The sequence below is a fragment of the Musca autumnalis genome, unplaced genomic scaffold (genome assembly GCF_047663935.1).
Source record: "Musca autumnalis isolate F117 unplaced genomic scaffold, ASM4766393v1 scaffold_4, whole genome shotgun sequence".
NCBI lineage: Eukaryota > Metazoa > Arthropoda > Insecta > Diptera > Muscidae > Musca > Musca autumnalis.
Window position 1 is genome coordinate 232,689,115 of NW_027411977.1, and position 22,924 is coordinate 232,712,038.

Below are 22,924 nucleotides of genomic sequence, written 5' to 3' on the forward strand. Positions count from 1 at the left end.
AAAAATATTTTCTTTAAAAATCCACGTTTTCTAAAAAATCTTAAAAATATTTTCTTTAAAAAATCCACGTTTTCTAAAAAATCTTAAAAATATTTTCTTTAAAAAATCCACGTTTTCTAAAAAATCTTAAAAATATTTTCTTTAAAAAATCCACGTTTTCAAAAAAATCTTAAAAATATTTTCTTTAAAAAATCCACGTTTTCTAAAAAATCTGAAAAATATTTTCTTTAAAAAATCCACGTTTTCTAAAAAATCTTAAAAATATTTTCTTTAAAAAAATCCACGTTTTCTAAAAAATCTTAAAAATATTTTCTTTAAAAAATCCACGTTTTAAAATATGCTTTTTTAAAAAATCTAAAAAAATATTTTCTTTAAAAATTATAAAAAATATTTTATTTAAATAATCCACGTTTTGTTAAAAAAATCTTATAAATATTTTCTTTAAAAATTCCAAATGATATTTTATTTAAAATACCCTATAAAGAAAATCTTAAAAATATTTTCTTTAAAAATAATAACAAATATTTTATTTAAATAACCCACGTTTTCTAAAAAAAGCTTATAAACATTTTCTTTAAAAATTCTAAAAATATTTTATTTAAAATATCCACGTTTTCTATAAAGAAAATATTAAAAATATTTTCTTTAAAAATAATAAGAAATATTTTATTTAAATAACCCACGTTTTCTAAAAAAAAACTTATAAACATTTTCTTTAAAAATTCTAAAAAAATATATCCACGTTTTCCATAAAGAAGATATTAAAAATATTTTCTTTAAAAATTCTACAAAATATATTCTTTAAAAATCTACGTTTTCAAAAAAACTTTTTAAACATATTTAAAAAATCCATGTGTTCTGAAAAAAATCTTAAAAATATTTAAAAAATCCACTTTTTCTAAAAAAAAACTGCTTAAAATATGTTCTTTAAAAAATCCATATTTTCTAAAAAACTTCTTAAAAATATTTTTTTAAATCCACATTTTCTAAAAATATTTAAAAAAACACGTTTTCTAAAAATCTTCTTAAAAAAAAATTTTTTTTAATCCACGTTTTCTAGAAAACTGATTAAAAATATTTTTTTTTTTTTAAATTCACGTTGTCTAAAAAACTTCTTAAAATATATTTTTCTTATAAAACTCACGTTTTCTAAAACAAATTTCTAAAAAATGAATATTTTTTAAAAATCCATTTTTTCCTAAAAGAAATCTCAAAATTATATAAGAAAAAATTCTTTACTAAAAAAAATTAAAAAAAAAATTAAGAAGAAAAATTAAAAATGTTTATTTTTTAAAAAATCCATGTTTTCTAAAAAAATCTTTAAAATATTTACTATAAAAATCCATGTTTTGTAAAAAAAATTTTAAAAATATATATTTTTTTAAATCACGTTCAAATTGTCGTAAAATGGTTTAAAGAATAATGCGAATGGAATACGACGAGCGCACACACACAGCTCATATAATTAACGCATGATATCTCAGGTGTCCACCCGTCTTTTACATCATTATCATAACACTCAACAGCAGCATTGTGCGACATTGTGATGAGACTGATTGAAAACTGGTAATCGATAGGTGTATAAAATGCGAAAAATTGTTTGAAGAATATTGAAATAATTACAATGAAAGGAAAAGAATAATTATCATTGAAATTGAAGTCTTAAAAATAGGGGAAAAATAAATTTTTCATTGCGTATAAGTTATGACAACAATCATACACCTGTGATGGTTGAATTAAAATCATGGCCAAGAGGCTCTGAATATTTTACTAGTGGACGACAACAAACTTTTCTCCTTGAAGACACAGATATTCTAAAAAATATAGTTTTTTTTTTTTAAATCCACGTTTCTTAAAAAAATATATATTTAAAACATTTTCTAAAAAAATATTTCTTTAAAAACCTAAAAAATATTTTCTTTAAAAATTCTAACAAATATTTTCTTTAAAAAATCTAAAAAACATTTTACTTTAAAAATCTTAAGAAAATTTTCTTTAAAATTTGTAAAAAATATTTTTTATAAAAATTATTTTTTTAAAAAATTCTAAAAGAAAATATAAAAATTCTAAAAAATGTGTTATTTAAAAAATCCACGCTTTCTAAACAAAATCTTAAAAATATTTTCTTTAAAAAATCCACGTCTTTTATCAAAAATATTTTTTAAAAAATCCACGTTTTCTTTCAAAAATATTTTTTAAAAAAATCCCCGTTTTCTAAAAGAAAATATAAAAATTCTAAAAAATGTGTTATTTAAAAAATCCACGCTTTCTAAACAAAATCTTAAAAATATTTTCTTTAAAAATCCACGTCTTCTATCAAAAATATTTTTTAAAAAATCCACGTTTTCTTTCAAAAATATTTTTTAAAAAAATCCCCGTTTTCTAAAAGAAAATATAAAAATTCTAAAAAATGTGTTATTTAAAAAATCCACTCTTTCTAAACAAAATCTTAAAAATATTTTCTTTAAAAATCCACGTCTTCTATCAAAAATATTTTTTAAAAAATCCACGTTTTCTTTCAAAAATATTTTTAAAAAAATCCCCGTTTTCTAAAAGAAAATATAAAAATTCTAAAAAATGTGTTATTTAAAAAATCCACGCTTTCTAAACAAAATCTTAAAAATATTTTCTTTAAAAATCCACGTCTTCTATCAAAAATATTTTTTAAAAAATCCACGTTTTCTTTCAAAAATATTTTTTAAAAAATCCCCGTTTTCTAAAAGAAAATATAAAAATTCTAAAAAATGTGTTATTTAAAAAATCCACGCTTTCTAAAAAAAAATTTAAAAATATTTTCTTTAAAAATCCACCTCTTCTATCAAAAATATTTTTTAAAAAATCCACGTTTTCTTTCAAAAATATTTTTTAAAAAATCCCCGTTTTCTTTAAATTTTTTTTTTTTAAATCCACGTTTTCTATAAAAAATATTTTTTAAAAAATCCACGTTTTCTATAACAAATATTTTTAAAAAAAAACCACGTTTTCTATAAAAAATATTTTTAAAAAAATCCACGTTTTCTATAACAAATATTTAAAAAAAAAAACAATTTTCTATAAAAAATTTTTCTACAAAACATATTTCTTTAAAAATCCACGCTTTCTATAAAAGATATTCACGTTTCCTATAAAAAATATTTTTTAAAAAATCCATGGTTTTTACAAAAAATATTTTTTTTTTAAATATTCACGCTTCTATAAAAATATTTTTTAAAAATCCACGTTTTCTACAAAAAATAATTTTTAAAAAATTTTCACGTTTTCTATAAAAAAAAATATTTTTTTTAAAAAATGTTCACGTTTTCTGTAAAAAATATTTTTTAAAATATCCACTTTTTCTGTAAAGAAATTTTTTTTTTAAAAATCCACGGTTTCTACAGAAATATTTTTTTTTTAAATCCACGTTTTCTATAAAGAATATTTTTTAAAAAATCAACGTTTTGAACAAAAAAAAATTTTTTAAAAAATCCACGTTTTCTACAAAAAATATGTTTAAAAATCCACGTTTCTAAAAAAAATATATTTTTTCAAAATCCACACATTCTATAAAAAATATTTTTTTCAAAAAAAAAAATCCAGTTTTCCAAAAAAAATCAATAAATTCAAGTTTTATGAATTAAAAAAATTAAATCCCCGTTTTCAAAAAAAAACATAGTTTAACGTTTTCTAAAAAAAAATATTTTAAAATATTATAATTTCCGTTGTTGCCTTTGTATTGTTGGACTGCAAAATAATACTTGTTGTGTATTTATTTCAGCTAAAGTCCATACTTTGTTGCTTCAAAATTTGAAGAAACAAAATGTTTAACAGTGGGTATTGAAATTGATTACTACGAGCGGAGGCAGAGAATACTATATAGCATAAAGCAAAAACAACATTTTGTTGCGATCTCTGCTTACTGCAAACAACACTACTTATGCTTGTCTTCTTTGCGATGCAAAGACAGCATAAAAACAGTAGTGGGTATATGATTTTGATTATTCTGACTCAATTGTGCGGTCAACAGATTTAGGGGGATACAGAAAATTTCTCGTTCTGTTTAATTTTCTGGTCACTCTTATTGACCTGTTTATTGATACAGAGTCAGCGGTTAAGAGAACTGATGAGGAAGTTTGGCTGCTTCCGAAACTATAGTATTCTCTGCCTCCGCTCGTAGTAATCAATTTCAATACCCACTGTTAAACATTTTGTTTCTTCAAATTTTGAAGCAACAAAGTATGGACTTTAGCTGAAATAAATACACAACAAGTATTATAATTTCCAAAAAAAATATTTTTTTAAAATATCTAATCCTAGTATGTATTTTTTAAAAAATCTAACTTTTGTAAACAAATATTTTTTTTAAATCTAAGTTTTGTAGAAAACAGATATATTTCAAAAAATCTATGTTTTGCATATTTTTTAAAAATCTAAGTTTGTAATTTTTTTAAATCTAAGTTCTGTACGTTTTCTAAAAAATTCTATTTTATGATATACAAGTTTTTTAGAAAAATATTTTTTTAAAAATCCACGTTTTCTAAAAAAATCTTTAAAATATTTACTATAAAAAAATCTTGTTTTGTAAAAAATTCTTAAAAATATATTTTTTAAAAATTAAAAAGATCCTCATTTTCTTAAAAAAAAAAAATAATAAAAAATCCACTGACGCATTTAATGAAAAAATTGTTTTCAAATAAAATCTATGTTTGTAAAGAATTTTTTTTTTTAATCCACTTTCTCCATTATATTTGAAATGCAATTTTCCACGTTTTCTATAAAAATATTTAAAAAAAAATCTGGCTTTCTGAAAAAAATATTTTCTAATTATAATTATAATTTCTCCCAAAAAAATTATTTTAAAGCAAAGTCTACGTTTGTAAAAATAGTTTTAAAAAATGTATTTTAAAAAATTAATATTTTTCTAAAAAAAATATTTTTTAAAAAATCCAATCCAAATACGTATTTTTTAAAAAATCTTTTTTTTTAAAAATTTAAGTTTTGTAAATAACAATATTTTTAAAAAATCTTAGTTTTGTAAAAAACAATTATTTTTAAAAAATCTAATTTTGTATTTTTTTTGTGAATCTAAGTTCTGTACGCTCTAAGTTCTGTACGTTTTCTAAAAAAATTATATTTTATAATTTACAAGATTTTTAAAAAAAATATTTTTTAAAAATCCACATTTTGTAGAAAAACATTTTTAAAAAAATACAAGTTTTTAAAAAAATCCACGTTTTGTAGAAAAATATTTGTTAAAAAATCCACGTTTTGTAGAAAAATATTTGTTAAAAAATCCACGTTTTGTAGAAAAATATTTGTTAAAAAATCCACGTTTTGTAGAAAAATATTTGTTAAAAAATCCACGTTTTGTAGAAAAATATTTGTTAAAAAATCCACGTTTTGTAGAAAAATATTTGTTAAAAAATCCACGTTTTGTAGAAAAATATTTGTTAAAAAATCCACGTTTTGTAAAATATATTTTTTAAATTCGACTTTAGTAGAAAAATATTTTTTAAATACCGACGTTTTGTAAAAAATATTTTTTTAAAAAATCCACGTTTTCGATAAAAAAATATTTTTTAAAACTCTACGATTTCTATAAAAATAATTTTTAAAAAATCATAGTTTTCTTAAAAAATAATTTTTAAAAAATCCAAGTTTTCTTAAAAATAACTTTATAAAAAAGCCAAGTTTTCTTAAAAACAATTTATAAAATATCCACGAAAAAAACTTTTTAAAAAATCCACGTTTTCTATAAAAAAAAAATTTTAAAAACTCTACGATTTCTATAAAAATAATTTTTAAAATATCCACGAAAAATATTTTTTAAGAAATCCACGTTTTATAGAAAAATATTTTTAAAAAAAACCAGGTTTGTAGAAAAATATTTTTTAAAAAATCCACGTTTTGCGGAAAAATATTTATTTTAAAATCGTCGTTTTGTAGAAAAATATTTTTTTTTAAAATCCTCGTTTTGTAGAAAAATATTTTTTATTGTTTGTTGTATCGTTTTTCAGAAAAATATTTTTTTAATCCTCGTTTTTCAAAAAAATATTTTTTTAAAAATCCCCTTTTTGTAGAAAAATATTTTTTTAATCCTCGTTTTTCAAAAAAATATTTTTTTAAAAAAATCCCTTTTTTCAGAAAAATATTTTTTTAATCCACGTTTTTCAAAAAAATATTTTTTTAAAAAATCCAAGTTTTTTTAGAAAAATATTCTTTTTGAATCCACTTTTTGTGAAAACTGTATTTCAAAAAATCCATGTTTAAAACAACGTTTAAACAAAATCCAAGTTTACTAAATCAGAACTGAGGTTCTGTGATTTTTTCTATAGAAAAAAGTGAAAATCGGAATTTTGTGAATTTCATCAATAATCAGAACCGGAATTCTGTGAATTTTTACTATAAAAGAAAATCTGAATCATTGTACTGTGAATTTTTTGTATGGAAAACATTTCTATGTAAACAAATAATCGAAACCGATAATCAGTGTATTTTGTATTAAAAAGAAAATTTAATTTTCCCGTATAACTGTGAGCCGCTCAAATATAAAATATTGAACCAGGGTACGTATGACTGTTGACAAAACGTATACGATATGACACATTAACTAAGTAGTGAATATTTTAATATTTTTTGCCAGGGATTATTTGACTTCAAAACATGGATCTTAGGCATATTTTTACGAGGATTTTATATTATAGAAAAAAGTAGATCTGATGTAGGATGAAAATTCTTTAAAAATCCACGTATAGAGATCTGATAACCCACTATAATATTTTCTTGCACCTACTGTTTGAGTTCACTTTGTCATATGTCTAACCACAATAATATTAAATTTGACAGTTTATTGTGTCGCTTCACATACCTAGTTAGCAGAACTGAGTTGGTTATTGTAGTAGCTTTACATGCCACTCATTCTTCGCTTGAGTTGTCTGGGTATAGGCCAAATGAAACTAAGTTACTCAGCTTTGTTGTGGAGACAGTTGTGAATTTTTTGGTTCTTTCGTTCTCGGTTGGTGGTTTTACAAATTTAGTTTGCCAGTACCAACCACCTCAAGTTGTGACACCAGCACAAGTATGATTATGTTGGTTTTTATTGTTTGTTATTGTATCAAAAATAGATTTTTTTTGGTACTCCCTCCTTTTTGTGTGGGTACGGCTGTTGTTTGGCTTTAAGGACAGACACATCTCACACAGAGCTGGAGAAATGTGACACAGACAATTGTGATATTTACCAAAAGATTTGTTGGATTCGCGACGAGCGGAAAATAACATTAGTTGTAATAGCAGAGAATAGAGAATAGTTGATAACTTGCTTTGGGGGGGCTTGTTCAGGAAAATTGTTGTTGTTGTTGCTTGTTTTATTTTGTTGCGGATTGTGAAGGATATGGTTCAAGGTTAGACGTTTTTATTTTAACGTAACAACATTTCTCAATTGTATGGAATTGTATTTTTGTATAATATTTTTTTTGAGCAGATTATTGCAATTCGTTTGGGTGGGCTGTGTTGCTTAGCCGGTTGTGAGCGGTAGCTACACTATAACTATTTTAAGATTGACAAGAGTTTCCATCTGTAAGCTTTTTATTAAATAAAGAATGATTTTTTGTGTTCTTCTTTTTTCGTTTCTTTTTTTTCGCTATTCAATGTCATAGTTTATTTTTATTTTTCCTTCTGTCATACAAACAAAGCTTCTCGCAATAATCATCAGCAATTCCCCAAAGGGGGTGTTAACGAATTTCTCTTGTTTAAATAAAAATTTATCTAAATTTTATAGGGTAATTCAACAGAATATTTTTGTGAATTGCAACAAGGCTGGGTATAATGGCAGAATGGATAAAAAAATTATGAATATTTAACGAAATGTATCCAAGCGAAATTTCGAAACAATATTTGATTTGCATATTTAAAGAAATGATGAAATAGAAAATTAATTTGAAGACAGATATGGTATTCTTTGACGAAAATATGGTTTGTTTTTGGATAACCAGCAGATCAAGAAATTCAATAGAAAAATTAAATCCCGGAAAAAATATTTTTAGGACCCATACTTTGAAGGCAAATAATCTCTGGCATATATTCTAATAAAATCACTACTCAATTAAAGTTTTTAACCCGCATGTAGTCATGTCGTATACGTGTTGTCAATAGTCATGCGTACCCTGGTTCAATATAAAAATCAACTGTATTAACTGTCACTTGGTATTGGAGATACTACCCAACTTTTTTAATTTTTTAAACGTGAGTTTTTTAAAAAAAAATTTAGAAACCGTGAATTTTTTAAAAAATATTTTTCCAACAGGCTTGAATTTTTTAAAAAATTATTCAACAAACGTGGATTTTTCATATTTTTTCCAACAAACGTGGGTTTTTTTAAAAAATATTTTTTCAACAAACGTGGGTTTTTTTTTTGAAAAATATTTTTTCAAAAATTAAAATTTATTTAAAAAAAAAGTCAACAAACGTGGATGTGCTTAAAAAATATTTTTTAAACAAACGTGGATTTAAAAAAAAAAATATTTTTTAAACGAACGTGTATTTTAAAAAATATTATTTTAACAAAGTTGGATTTTTTAAAAATATTTTTTCAACAAACGTGAATATTTTCAAAAATATTTTTTCAAACAAACGTGGATTTCTTAAAAAATATTTTTTTAGAAAATTTGGATTTTTAAATATTTTTTAGAAATCGTGGATTTTTTAAAAATATTTTTTTAGAAAACGTGGACTTTTTTAAAAAATATTTTTTCAACAAACGTGGATTTTTTTTAAAAAATATTTTTTCAACAAACATAACATAAAAAAACTTTTTTAGAAAACTTGGATTTTTTAAAAAAAATATTTTTTTTATAAAATTTGGATCTTTTGAAAAATATTTGTTTAGAAAGCTATTATTATTTAAAAAATATTATGTTTAGCAAACGTGGATTTTTTTAAAAATTTGTTTAGAAAACGTGGATTTTTTAAAAGATATATTTTAGAAAACTTGAACTTTTTAAAAAAAAATTTATAGAAAACATGAACTTTTTAAATAATATTCTTTAGAAAACGTGAACTTTTTAAAAAATATTTTTTAGAAAATGTGAAAAAATTTAAAAAAAAATGTTTTTTAGAAAATGTGGATTTTTAAAAAATTGCTTTTTAGATTTTTTTGAAAAATATTTTTCCGAAAACTGCTTTTTTTAAATACTTTTTTTTTGAAAACGTGGAGTTTTTAAATATATATTTTTTAGAAAACGTGGATTGTTTAAGCAATATTTATTTTTAAAAAACATGATTTTTTTTTTAAAAATTCCGTTTAGAAAACTTGGATTTTTCAAAAATTATTTTTTTAGAAAATTGGATTTTTTAAAAATTATTTTTTAGAAAATTGAATTTTTCAAAAAATATTTTTTTTTAGAATATATGTAGGTCTGAATTTAATTTTTTAGAAATCTTGGAATTTTGAAAAAATATTTTTATTGGAAACATTTTTTAAATCTAATTGTATAGAAAACGTTAATTTTTATACAATTTTTTTTTAGAAAATAAAATAAATTTTGGAAAATTTGGATTATTTATAAAATATTTTTTTTAGAAAAAGTGGATGTTTGTTAAATATTTTTTTAGAAAACGTAGATTTTTTAAAAATATTTTTTTAGAAAGTGTGGATTTTTAATTTTTTTATATAGAAATCGTGGAATTTTTAAAAAACGTGGATTTTTCAAATTTTTTTTAGAAAACGTGAATTTTTTTAAAAATGTGAATTTTTCTTGTCTGTTTTTAAAAAATATTTTTTAGAAAACGTGCGTTTTTACAAATTGTTTTTTTTCTTTTTTTTTTAATAACGCGGATTTTTTAAAAATTATTTTTTTAAACGTGGATTTTTTTAAAAATTATTTTTTATAAAATTGGATTTTTTCAAAAAATATTTTTTAAGAAAATTGGACTTTTCAAAAAATATTTTTTTAGAAAAAATGGGTTTTAATATTTTTTAACGTGGATTTTTTTAAAGTTATTTTTTTAGAAAATTGGATTTTTCAAAAAATATTTTTTTAGAAAAAATGGCCTTTTATTTTTTTAAACGTGGACTTTTTTAAAAATTATTTTTTAGAATATATGTATGTTTGAATTTAGTTTTTTAGAAATCGTGGAATTTTTAAAAAATATTTTTATTGGAAACCTTTTTTTAAATCTAATTGTATAGAAAACGTGGATTTTTATAAAAAAAAATTAAGAAAACTTTGAGTTTTTAAAAATAATATTTTTAGAAAACTTGGATTTTTAAAAAAATTTTTTTGAAAGTTTGGATTATTTAAAAAATATTTTTTTTTTTTAGAAAACGTGGATCTTTGTTATATATTTTTTTAAAAACGTAGATTTTATAAAAATATTTTTTTAGAAAATGTGGATTTTTAATTGTTTTATATAGAAATCGTGGAATTTTTAAAAAACGTGGACTTTTTAAAAATTTTTTTTAGAAAACGTGATTTTTTTTTAAAAAATTTGCTTTTTTTCAAATCAAATTTTTTAGAAAACGTAAACAAAAAAACAAAAAATATTTTTCAGGAATCTTGGATTTTATTAGAAACACATTTTTTAGAAATATTTTTAAAGAAATATTTTTTTAGGAAACGTGGATTTTTTTAAATATTTTTTAGAAACAGTGTTTTTTTAATTTTTTTTAAACTTGGAGTCCTTAAGAAAATTTTTTTAGAAAACATGGATTTTTTTAAATTATACTTTTTAGGAAACGTGGCTTTTTTTAAATATTTTTTAGAAAACGTGAATTTTTTATAAACTGTTTTTTAATAACGTGGATTTTTTAAAAATATTTTTAAACGTGGATTTTTTAAAAATATTTTTTTAAACGTGGATTTTTTTAAAAAATATTTTTTAAACGTTGGTTTTTAAAAAAATATTTTTTTAACGTGGATTTTTTAAAAAAATATTTTTTTAAACGTTGATTTTTAAAAAAATATTTTTTAACGTGGATTTTTAGAAAATGTGGTTAAAAAATATTAAATTTTTTTAAATCGACGTTACCTAAAATCTAAAAGTATAATTTAAAAAAAAAATATATATATATATATATATATTCCATTTTTTTAAATTGATGTTACCCAAAATCTAATTTTTTTGTTTTTAAGTTTACGTTACCTAAAATATAACAAAATATTTTTAAAAAATCTAATTTATCTAAAATATGGAAATATATTTTTAAAAAAAAACTATTTAAATAAAATTCACGTTTTTTCAAAAAAAAATTATATATTATATAATTTTATATATTTATATATGTATATTATATATTAAAAAACACACGTTTTCTAATAACTAAACAATATTTTTTTAAATATATTTTAAAAAAAAATCAACGCTTTCGAAGAAAATATATTAAACAAATATTTTTAGGTCCCTAGCCTGTATGTATGTAGCCTTAAAAAATACATATTGTTTAAAAATAAAATCATATTATTCCAAATGAAACATTTTAAAGTTCTCATGTTTTATAAATACTGTTATAATTTTTTTAACAAAAAAAATATTATTTTTAAATATGATATTATATAAGAACCACGTTTTCAAAAAAACATTTTCAATAACAAATTGCATTTGATATTCCCGACGAGCTAAATAACCACCAGTATTAATTTTTGATCTATTTTTCTACATAAACATTCACGTTAAAAAAAAAAATCACGTTTTTGACTCAATCAACCCTTTAAAAATATTCCCTAACAAATCCAAGTCTTTCGTTATTCTTTTATCTTGCAAATTGATTTGATATATTTGTTTCTTCTTTTTGAATGAAAAATTTCATGAAATTTAAATACTGCAGTGAGAATAGGTGCGTATGACTATTGACAAAACGTATACGACATGGTTGTCTTGAAATCTTACTTTGAGAGTAATATTGATATGGTTCAATTGTATTTTCTGAGCAGACTAGATTTTGAAATTGTAACACCATAAATAAACTCTTTGTCAATGTAATCTACAGGATAAAAAATATATTTTTTTTAGTTTATTTTTAAAATTTATATTTTGTTTACATTTATATTTTTTATATGTATTTTTTTAATTTTAATTTTTTATATTGAATATTTATATTTTATTTTTTTATAACATTGAAAATATCTTTTTTATATTCCATCTAACATGTCTTTCGTATTCTTCTCTTCATTTCAGTTAAAATCCAAAAGTCTTACCCACTTAGATGGCTTGGAATCGGAAATGGTTTGCAATCATGCAAAAAATTCCAATACTGTAAGTTTAAAGGAAAAATATTTTTTTTTATAATTGTCAAAAATATATATAAATATTGATGTCTGATGAATAGAATTAACATGTGTTAGTGTAATGCAATGCCACAAAAATATTCCCCCCAAAATAGAAGCAAATCGCAAAAGATGTTTCCCCATTTTAGTTAACAATTTTTTTAAGAATTCCAAATTTTTATATTTTTTATAAAAAATTGACATTATTCCTTTAAATTGAAATTTTTTACTTATTTATTAAAGCATTTCTTATTTTTTTCCCTTGGCATGTTCGCTCCCAAAGCTTTTAGTTGCATGCCGTACGTGTACAAATCTCTCCCTATTTTTATTTCACCTTGCCTTGAGTACAATGTATTATGATTATTTATTTGATTTTGTTATCCCTCTTTTCGTGTTCGTGCATGTGTGTGTGTTCTGGCGTGTAAATAGTAGCGCTGAAATGCAATATTATTATGTATATCTGTATTATATTGGAACGTGACTTCTTTGATTTATTTCCCTTATTTATTTTTATTTTTTCAAAAAACAAAGTTTTTCCTGGAATTTTTGTGCTGTTGCTCAGTTCAGTAGTTTTAATGGTACTTACAACACCACGCACTCACATACCCTGCACACAATCACACACACACAACAAACAATGGCATAGAACTATTTCCACTTATGAACAATAGAAAGGAAAACGAACAACAACAACAACAAAGTTATAAGCCAAAACCAAAGATATCACACCAATGGTGGCACTACAATCACCAGCATCCAACAAAAGCAGCAGTTTCTTTGTCTTTCACTTTAAGATTGAGATTTGGCAGGAATAGAAAATTTTTCACCATTTCCTTTATTGTTATTTTAAGCATTTTCTTGCGCAAACAATACCCTGAATCACAATTTTCGAATGACAAATGCAAAGAAATTTTTTTGATTATTCCATTAACCCTGGGTGCGTATAACTATTGTCAATATGTATACGCCATGATATTCTTTTGGGGAAAGTTAGTTAATATTTAACATTTAAGAGAGTTCGTGTTATAATTGAAAAAAAAAATATTCTTTACAAAAATCCTCTGGCTCTGATTGATGGAAAAATATTCTTTAAAAATCCTAAGGTCTGATGGTTGACGAAAAAATATTATTTAATATCCTGAGGCCTGATGTTTTAATAAAAAAAATCCTCTAAAATCCTGAGGCCTGGTGGTTGATGAAAAAATATTCTTTAAAAATCCTGAGAACTGATGGTTGGTGAAAAAATATTCTTTAAAATTCCTGAGACCTGGTGGTTGATAAAAAAAAAAATATTCTTTAAAAATCATGAGGCCTGATGGTTGATGAAAAAAATTTTCTTTAAAAATCCTGGTTGACGAAAAAAAATTCTTTAGAAGTCCTTGAGGCCTGATGGTTGATGAAAAAATATTCTTTAAAAATTCTGATGCCTGAAAAAATATTTTTTTAAAAAAATACCGAGGTCTGAAGGTTGATATAAAATAAAATTTTTTTTAAATCCGGAGGCCTAAAGTTTATGAAAATATATTCTTCAAAAATATTCCTAAAAAATCCTGAGACCTGATGGTTGATGAAAAAATATTCTTTAACAATTCTCAGGTCTTATGGTTGATGAAAAATATCCTTCACAAATCCTGAGGCCTGATGGTTGATGAAAAAAATATTCTTTAAAAATCTTGAGACCTGATGGTGAAAAAATATTATTTAAAATTCCTGGGGCCTGAAAGATGATGAAAAAATATTCCTCTAAAATCCTGAGGCCTGATGGCTGATGAAAAAAATATCCCGAGACTCGATGGTTGATGAAAAAATATTTTTTAAAAATCTTGAGACCTAATGGTCTTTGAAAAATATTATTTTTAGCCGATAGCCTTAGATGCTAGTGCTATTTTTTATATAATTTTATTGTAATTTTTTATTATAATAAATATTTGAAATAAATAAAAATAACTATTCTTTAAAAATCCTGAGGCCTGATGGTTGATGGAAATTTTTTCTTCAAAAATCCTGAGGCCTGATGGTTGATGAAACAAATTCTTTCGAAATTCCTTAGGCCTGATGGTTAATAAAAAAATTATTTTTAAAAATCCTGAGGCCTGGTGGTTGATGAAAACATATTCTTTAAAAATCCTGAGGCCTGATGGTTGCTGAAAAAATATTTTATAAAAATCCCGAGGCTTGATGGTTGATGAAAAAATATTCTTTAAAAATCCTGAGGCCTGAAGGTTGATGAGAAAATATTCTTTAAAAATCCCGAGGTCTGATGGTTGATGAAAAAAAAAAATATTTAAAAATCCGGAGGCCTGATTGTTGATGAAAAAATTTCTTTAAAAACCCTGAGGCCTGATGATTGATAAAAAATAATATTCTTTCAAAATCCTGAGGCCTGATGGTTGATGAAAAATATTCTCCAAAAATCCTGAGCCCTGATGGTTGCTGAAAAAATATTTTATAAAAATCCCGAGCCTAAAAAAATATTCTTTAAATATCTTGATGGTTGATGAAAAAATATTCTTTACAAATCCTGAGGTCTGAGGGTTGATGAAAAAATATTCTTTAAAAATCCTGAGCCCTGATGGTTGATGAAAAAATATTCTTTAAAAGTCCTGAGCCCTGATGGTTGATGAAAAATATTCTTTAACAATTCTGAGGCCTTATGGTTGATGAAAAAAATATTCTTCAAAAATCCTTAGGCCTGATGGTTGATGAAAAAATTTCTTTAAAAACCCTGAGGCCTAATGGTTGATGAAAAAAATATTCTTCAAAAATCCTGAGGCCTGGTTGTTGATGAAAAATATTCTTTAAAAATCCTGAGCCGTGATGGTTGATGAAAAAATATTCTTTAAAAATCCTGAGCCCTGATGGTTGATGAACAAAATTTTCTTTAAAATTTCTAGGGGCCTAATAATTGATGAAAAACTATTCATTAAAAACCCAGTGGCTGATAGTTGATGAAAAAATATTCTTTAAAAATCCCGAGGCCTTATGGTTCATGAAAAAATATTCTTCATAAATCCTGAGGCCTGATGGTTGATGAAAAAATATTCTTTAAAAATTCGGAGGCCTCTTGGTAGATAAAAAAATATTCTTAAAAAATGATGCATAACAATATTCGAACACAAATGCAGAGAAATCTTGTTGATTATTCCAATGACCCTGGGTGCGTATAACTATTGTCAATATGTATACGTCATGATTTTATTAGGGGAATGTTTGTTGATATTCAACATTTGAAGGAGCTCGTGTTGTAATTTTGTTATAGAAAAGTATTCTCTACAAATCCTGCGGCCTGATGATTGATGAGAAAATATTCTTTAAAAATCCTGAGGCCTAATTGTCTTTGAAAAATATTCTTTAAAAATCCTGAGGCCTGACGGTTGATGGAAATTTTTTCTTTAAAAATCCTGAGGCCTAATGGTTGATGAAAAAATATTTTTTAAAAATCCTGAGGCTTAATGGTCTTTGAAAAATATTCTTTAAAAAATCCTGAGGCCTGAAGGTTGATGGAATGACGATTGATGAAAAAATATGTTTTAAAAATCCTGAGGCCTGAAGGTTGATGAGAAAAATATTTTTAAAAATCCCGAGGTCTGATGGTTGATAAAAAAAAAATATTGAAAAATTCGGAGGCCTGATGGTTGATGAAGAAATATTCTTTAAAAATCCGGAGGCCTAATGGTTGATGAAAAAATATTCTTTAAAAATCCTGAGGCTTGATGGTTGATGAAAAAATATTCTTTAAAAATCCTGAGACCTAATGGTTGATGAAAAAATTTTCTTTAAAAATCTTGAGGCCCGAAGGTTGATGAGAAAAATATTTTTTGAAATCCTGATATCTAATGGTTAAGAAAAAATATTCTTTAAAAATCCTGAGGCCTGATGGTTAATGAAAAAATATTCTTTAAAAATCCTGAGGCCTGATGGTTGATGAAAAAAAATATTCTTAAAAAATCCTGATGCCTGATGGTTGATGAAAAAATATTCTTTAAAAATCCTGAGGCCTGATGGTTGATCAAAAAAATATTCTTTAAAAATCCTGAGGCCTGATGGTTGGTGAAACAGTTTTGCTTAAAAATCCTGAGGCCTGATGGTTGCTGAAAAAATATTCTATAAAAATCCCGAGGCTTGATGGTTGATGAAAAACTATTCTCCAAAAATCCTGGGGCCTGATGGTTGCTGAAGAAATATTCTTTAAAAATCCTGAGGCCTGTTGGTTGATGAAAAAAATATTCTTCAAATATCCTGAGCCCTGATGGTTGATGAAAAAATATTCTTTAAAAATCCTAAGGCCTGATGGTTGATGAAAAAAAAATTCTTTAAAAATCCCGAGGCCTTATGGTTCATGAAAAATATTCTTCATAAATCCTGAGGCCTGATGGTTGACGGAAAAAATATCCTTTAAAATCCTGAGGCCTGATGGTTGATGAAAAAAAAATTCTTTAAAAATCTCGGTTCATGAAAAAATATTCTTTAAAAATTCAGAGGCCTCTTGGTTGATGTAAAAATATTCATTAAAAATCCTTAGGCCTGCATAACAATATTCGAATGACAAATGCAAAGAAATATTGTTGATTATTCCAATGACCCTGGGTGCGTATAACTATTGTCAATATGTATACGTCATGACTTTGTTTGGGGAATGTTTGTTGATATTCAACATTTGAAGGAGCTCGTGTTGTAATTTTGTTATAGAAAAGTAGAGAATGATGATTGATGAAAAAATAATCTTTAAAAATCCTAAGGCCTAATGGCCATTGAAAAATATTCTTTAAAAATCCTGAGGCCTGATGGTTGATGGAAATTTTTTCTTTATGATGATGGTTGATGAAAAAAAATTCTTTAAAATTCCCAAGACAAGATGGTTGATGAAAAAATATTCCTTAAAAATCCCAGAGACCTGGTGGTTGATAAAAAAATATTCTTTAAAAATTCTGAGTCCTGATGGTTGATGAAAAATATTCTTTGAAAATCCTGAGCCCCGAACGTTGATGAAAAAATATTCTTTAAAAATTCTGAGATCTGATGGTTGATGAAATATTGAAAATATTCTTTAAAAACTGAACGTTTGGTGGTCTGGCCCTGGGTGCGTATAAGTAGTGTCAATATGTATTCGCCGTTACTTTGTTTTGGGGAAAGTTTGTTAATAGTTAAAGTTGAGGCAGTGCATCCGGTATTTTTTTATGAAAAAGTATTCCTTAAAAACTCTGTGGCCTGATGGTCTCTGAAAGAGATTCTTTTAAAATGTCACGATTTTTGCCCTGATAATAGCTGAAAAATTTTCATAAATAAAAGTTTTGTAGCCTGTAAGTTCTTGAAAAATTTTCATTGTAGGGCATTACATTATCGAATTCCCATGTCTCTAATATTTTTTTTCTTTTACTAAACTTTGTATTGTTATTTACTGTCAACTTGCAACTCAATTGCACAAAAGTTTAAATTTTATTCTGTCTCTCTCCATCTCGCATGCAACAATGATTATGGTGACGCTGCTGATGCACATACACAGCTTTTTGAATCTGATAGCTAACGTTCAACAACAGCATACAATGAAATACAATGCACATTTTTTTGTAAGAGTTTAACTCTCGAAAGTTTTATTGTTTTCAATTTCGTTACAGTTTGTCATTTTTTGTAAAGGAAGTTTATTTTTTTCCATTTGCTTTTTTGTTAGTTTTGTTTTGTTTAGCCAATTAAAAATTTTACTAATTGTCAAAGTTTGTTCATTTGTTTTGGGTAAATTGAGATGAGATGAGAAAAATATTGACATTTTAGGAAATATTATTCTAAATAAATTTTTGGGAAGATAAAGTTCTTGGGAAAAATAAAAATGACAAACAGATAGATATTAATATACATATATCCTAGGAAAACAATTATGTAATGTATGATATGATTTTATGGAATGATTTTGCAGCTGAAAATATTTTCTAAGGGGCCAAGGGAGCAAAACAAAAACGCAAAGAAATCAAATAAATTATTATATTGTTCTTGGGTGCGTATAACTATTGACAAAACGTATACGCCATGGTGATTTCACGTCTTAAAAGTAGTCAGGAGAACCCCTCCTATTTATCAGCAAATCCCTACGTATAAGTGGTTGGTTGGTCGTTAATTTTCTTTTAATATTCTTTAAGACCCCTCGATTGGTCCCTGTGAAATATTCTTAAAAAATTATAGAGAGAGGTGCTTGTAAATTATTCTTTAAAAATCAGGAATCCTCAATAAGTGGTCGATGGATCCTTACAAATATGTTTTCAAAAATCTTCTTGCAAATTTCTCTTTAAAAAATCCTCGATCAGTTAAAAAAAATTAAAATGTATACAGATTTTTAAAAAAAATATTGGCCAGAAAAAATTTTAAAATAATATTCTTTAAAAAATTTAACATTTTTAAAAACGTATTCGTCGAAAAATAGTTTAAAAAAATATTATTTGAATACAATTTTAAAGACTATATAAAATTTTAAAGTAATATTTATCAATTTTGGTTTGTTTTATTCGACGCTTATAATTGTTCATTTCACATCAACAAAATATTTCTTGAAAAATAATTTTAAACATTTAAAAATTAAAAAACAAATCGTTGAAATTTTTTTTAAAATTGTTTTTCAAAGGCTTGAATTTTTTATAGCATTATTTTTCTAAGGCTCGGATTTTTTAAAAATTGTTTTTCAAAGTCGTGGAATTTTTAAAAATTATTCGTCAAAGGTGTGGATTTTTTAAAAATTATTTTCAAATGCGTGGATTTTTTAAAAAATATTTTTCAAAATTTTCAAAAATTATTTTTCAAAGGATTGAATTTTAAAATTTTTTTTTTCAAAAGTGTGGTTTATTTAAAAAAAATTATTACTCAAAGACTAAAATTTTTATTAATTTTTTAAAAGGCTTGGATTTTTAAAAATTATTTTTCAAGGATGTGAATTTTTTATAATATTTTTCAAAGACTTTGATTTTTTTTAAAAATCAATTTTCAAGGATGTGAATTTTTTAACAATTATTTTTCAAAAACGCGAATTTTTTATAAATTATTTCTCAAAGACTTTGTTTTTTCTAAATTTTTTCAAAGACGTGGAGTTTTTTAAAAATTATTTTTCAAAAGCGTGGATTTAAAAAAGTCAGACGTGGATTTTTTAAAAATTATTATTCAAAAGCGTGGATTTTAAAAAAAAAATCAGAGATGTGGAGTTTTTAAAAATTATTTTTTCAAAAGCGTGGATTTAAAAAAAGTCAAAGACGTGAAGTTTTTAAAAATTATTTTTCAAAAGTGTGGATTTAAAAAAATTGAATACACGTCTTTAAAAATTATTTGTCAAAATCGTGGGTTTTTTAGAAAATACTTTTCAAAGACTTGCATTCTATTTTTATACCCTCAGCCTTTAGGCTAAGGAGGGTATATGGTAATATTCAAAAATGTTTTACAATCGTTGAAGTTGAGGTTCACCATTTAATAAGTCGCGAACTGTCAATATATTTTATACAATATGAATATATTTATCTTAATTGAAGTGTTTTAGTCGGGGTCGCATAAAATGAAACATAACAAATAATTTATGTGGAAGCTGTGTTGGTGGTAATATTAAAAAATGGGTAAAAATGTGTTGAAGTTTACAAGTTTTTTTTGTGTTCTTTCTTGATTTCTGGTCAAACCACGGAAAATTTAGACCTGAGCTCAAAGAAATAATTGAAGAATACCCCTTGGGCAACATGGTTCTAATGTACGACTTTTCGATATATAAACTGCATCCCCCTAAAATCGATGCTGACATTTTGAAGTTTTGAAATCTGGGTTTTTTTGAATTTTTCTTATAATTGGAGGGCGCAACCAAAAATATATATTTTTGAAATAATATTCCAACAATAAGTTTTCGTCTTTTGTTGTTGCTGTAATAAGGCAGTTATAAATCCCATCTTTAAAATTTTGGTCTCATATTTTTCTACGCGTTGTCTAGAATCTGTACGTATTTTTAATTTATTTTTTCGAGTTTTATTTGGACTCTAAAATAAAATAAATTAAATTTACTCCAAGATTTTTTCAGTATTTCTTGATTTTTAGCGAAAATAGAAATACATTTAGTAAATATATTGGCATCTACGGATACATATTAAATGCTGTTAACGCTTTATATATACATTTTCTTATTACAGCAAATATGGAATTTTTAAATATTTTTTCTTTACAAGGGAATAAAACCCCCCATAACTTTGGAGCGCCGCATCCAATTTTGTGAACGCGAACAGTTTTGAAACCACGACTTTTTTCTTAATCTATATTCCAAAAATTTTGGATGCGCTCGCAAAAATTTTTTCAACATTTCTTCCAATGGAATTGCAAAAGAAATTTGAAATTTACCATATACACTTTGATACGATGAAAATGTGCCTCATCGAAATAATGGTTTTAGACCCCAAGTATGTTTGGACGAAATGTGTTTCAGACAATTTGGAGTCGATCTAGCCATGTCCGTCCGTCTGTCTGTCTGTCCTGCTGGCTCGAGCGCACGATAACTCTCGAACGGATGAACCTATTTGGTTCAAATTGTGGCTTTCGTAATATTTTGCCCAAACTTAGTTTAAGTTCGAAGATGAGCTACATCGGTCCACTCCTTCCGATACCTCCCCCACAAAAGTTCGAAAATGTTCGGAAAATTTGTGCGCACGATAACTCTTGAAGGGAGTGACCGATTTGGTCCATACTTTGTATAGCGTAAAATTTCTACCAGAGTAATATGAGGTTCCAATATGGTCTCAATAGGTCCACTCCTTCGGGTACCTCCCACACAAAATTGCGGAAAAGTTCAGTTTAGGGCCATCTCTCGAATCGCTTTGATTTTTGTTTTAGCAACTTGTATTCACTGTCCTACATACGACGGTACAAGTTTCATCAGGGGCAAGTCAAGTTGCAGAAAAACCCCTATGACACCGGAGCGCAAGATTACTCTCGAACGGATCTGCCGATTCGGTCCAAAATATGGCCTTAGTAATATTTTGTCCAAACATAGTTTAAGTTTGAAGATAAACCATATCGGTCCACTCCTTCGGGTACCTTCCCCACGAAAGTTCAAAAATGTTCGGAAAAATTGTTCGTACGGTAACTCTTGAAGGGAGTGGCCGAAATGGTCTATACTTTACACATCCTTATATATCTACCAGATATAGATCAGGTTCAAATATGGACTATATTTGTCCACTCCATCCGGTACCTCCCACACAAAATTTTCGGATAAGTTCACTTTAAGACCTGATATCGAATCACTTTGATTTTTGTTGAAGCAACTTGCATTCGCTGCCTCAATTACGATATTAAAAGTTTTTTAGGGGCAAGTCCATACTTCTTGAGCAAACAGCCCGAAGAGTGTAAAAACCCCTTATGACACCATATGTTGTGGCTGGAGATCCACTTCCATAACGGTCAATGTCGATCCATTACTTTTAGTATCTCTTCCGCAAAACTTTTGATCTTTAATCCTAATCAACATTTTTGTCGGTTCAAACGCCCAAATTTTTTAAAACCCCCTAAATACATACGTATTTTGGGAAAAAATTGTTTCAATATGCACATGCTGAGGGTATACCTCTGTCAGCAAAGCCGACTGATACTTTTTTACTTGTTAATTATACCCTCAGCATTTATGCTAACGAGAGTATATACACTTTCATACGGGCAAAATGTGTCTCATCGAAATAATGGTTTTAGACCCCAAGTATGTTTGGACGAAATGTGTTTCAGAGAATTTGGAGTCGATTGAGCAATGTCCGTCCGAACGGAGCAACCGATTCGGTTCAAAATTTGGCTTTCGCAATATTTTGCCCAAACTTAGTTTAAGTTCGAAGATGGGCTATATCGGTCCACTCCTTCCTGTACCTCCCCCACAAAAGTTCGAAAATGTTCGGAAAATTTGTGCGCACTACAACTCTTGAAGGGAGTAAGCGATTTGTTCCATACTTTGCACATCCTGAAAATTGTACCAGACTTAGTTAAGGTTTCAATATGGACTCAATCGGTCCACTCCTTCAGGTACCTCCCACACAAAATTTCGGAAAAGTTCAGTTTAGGGCCATCTCTCGAATCGCTTTGATTTTTGTTTTAGCAACTTGTATTCACAATACGACGGTACAAGTTTCATTAGGGGCAAGTCCATACTTCCTGAGAAAATAGCATGAAAGTTGCAAAAATCCCCTATGACACCGTGTGAGGTGGTTGGAGCGCAAGATAACTCTAGAACGGATCTGCCGATTCGGTCCAACATTTAGCCTTAGTAATATTTTGTCCAAACATAGTTTTAGTTCGAAGAAAGTTCAAAAATGTTAGGAAAAATTGTTCGTACGAGAACTCTTGAAGGGAGCGGCCGAATTGGTCCATACTTTACACATCCTAATATATCTTCCTGATATAGATCAGGTTCAAATATGGACTATATTTGTCTACTCCAGCCGGTACCTCCCACTCAAAATTTCGGATAAGTTCACTTTAAGACCTGATATCGAATCACTTTTATTTTGTTAAAGCAACTTGCATTCGCTGCCTCAATTACGATAGTAAAAGTTTTTTTCAGGGGCAAGTCCATACTTCTTGAGAAAACAGCCCGAAGGGTGTAAAAACCCCATAGGCACCATATGTAGTGGCTGGAGATCCACTTCCATAATGGTCAATATCGATCCATTCCTTTTAGTATCTCCTCCGCAAAACTTCTG

General features: G+C 25.6%; 1 protein-coding gene across 13 annotated transcripts in view; it reads left to right on the top strand.

Annotated features, from left to right (window-relative positions):
• LOC141403712 (uncharacterized) overlaps positions 1-22,924 on the top strand; it is a 517,705-nt gene that overhangs the window by 429,366 nt on the left and 65,415 nt on the right. For all 13 annotated transcript variants that reach the window (XM_073986549.1, XM_073986554.1, XM_073986555.1 and 10 more), the window contains one exon: positions 12,148-12,225. In XM_073986549.1, coding sequence (XP_073842650.1) covers positions 12,148-12,225 — 78 coding nt within the window. The remainder of the gene's footprint in view (positions 1-12,147; positions 12,226-22,924) is intronic.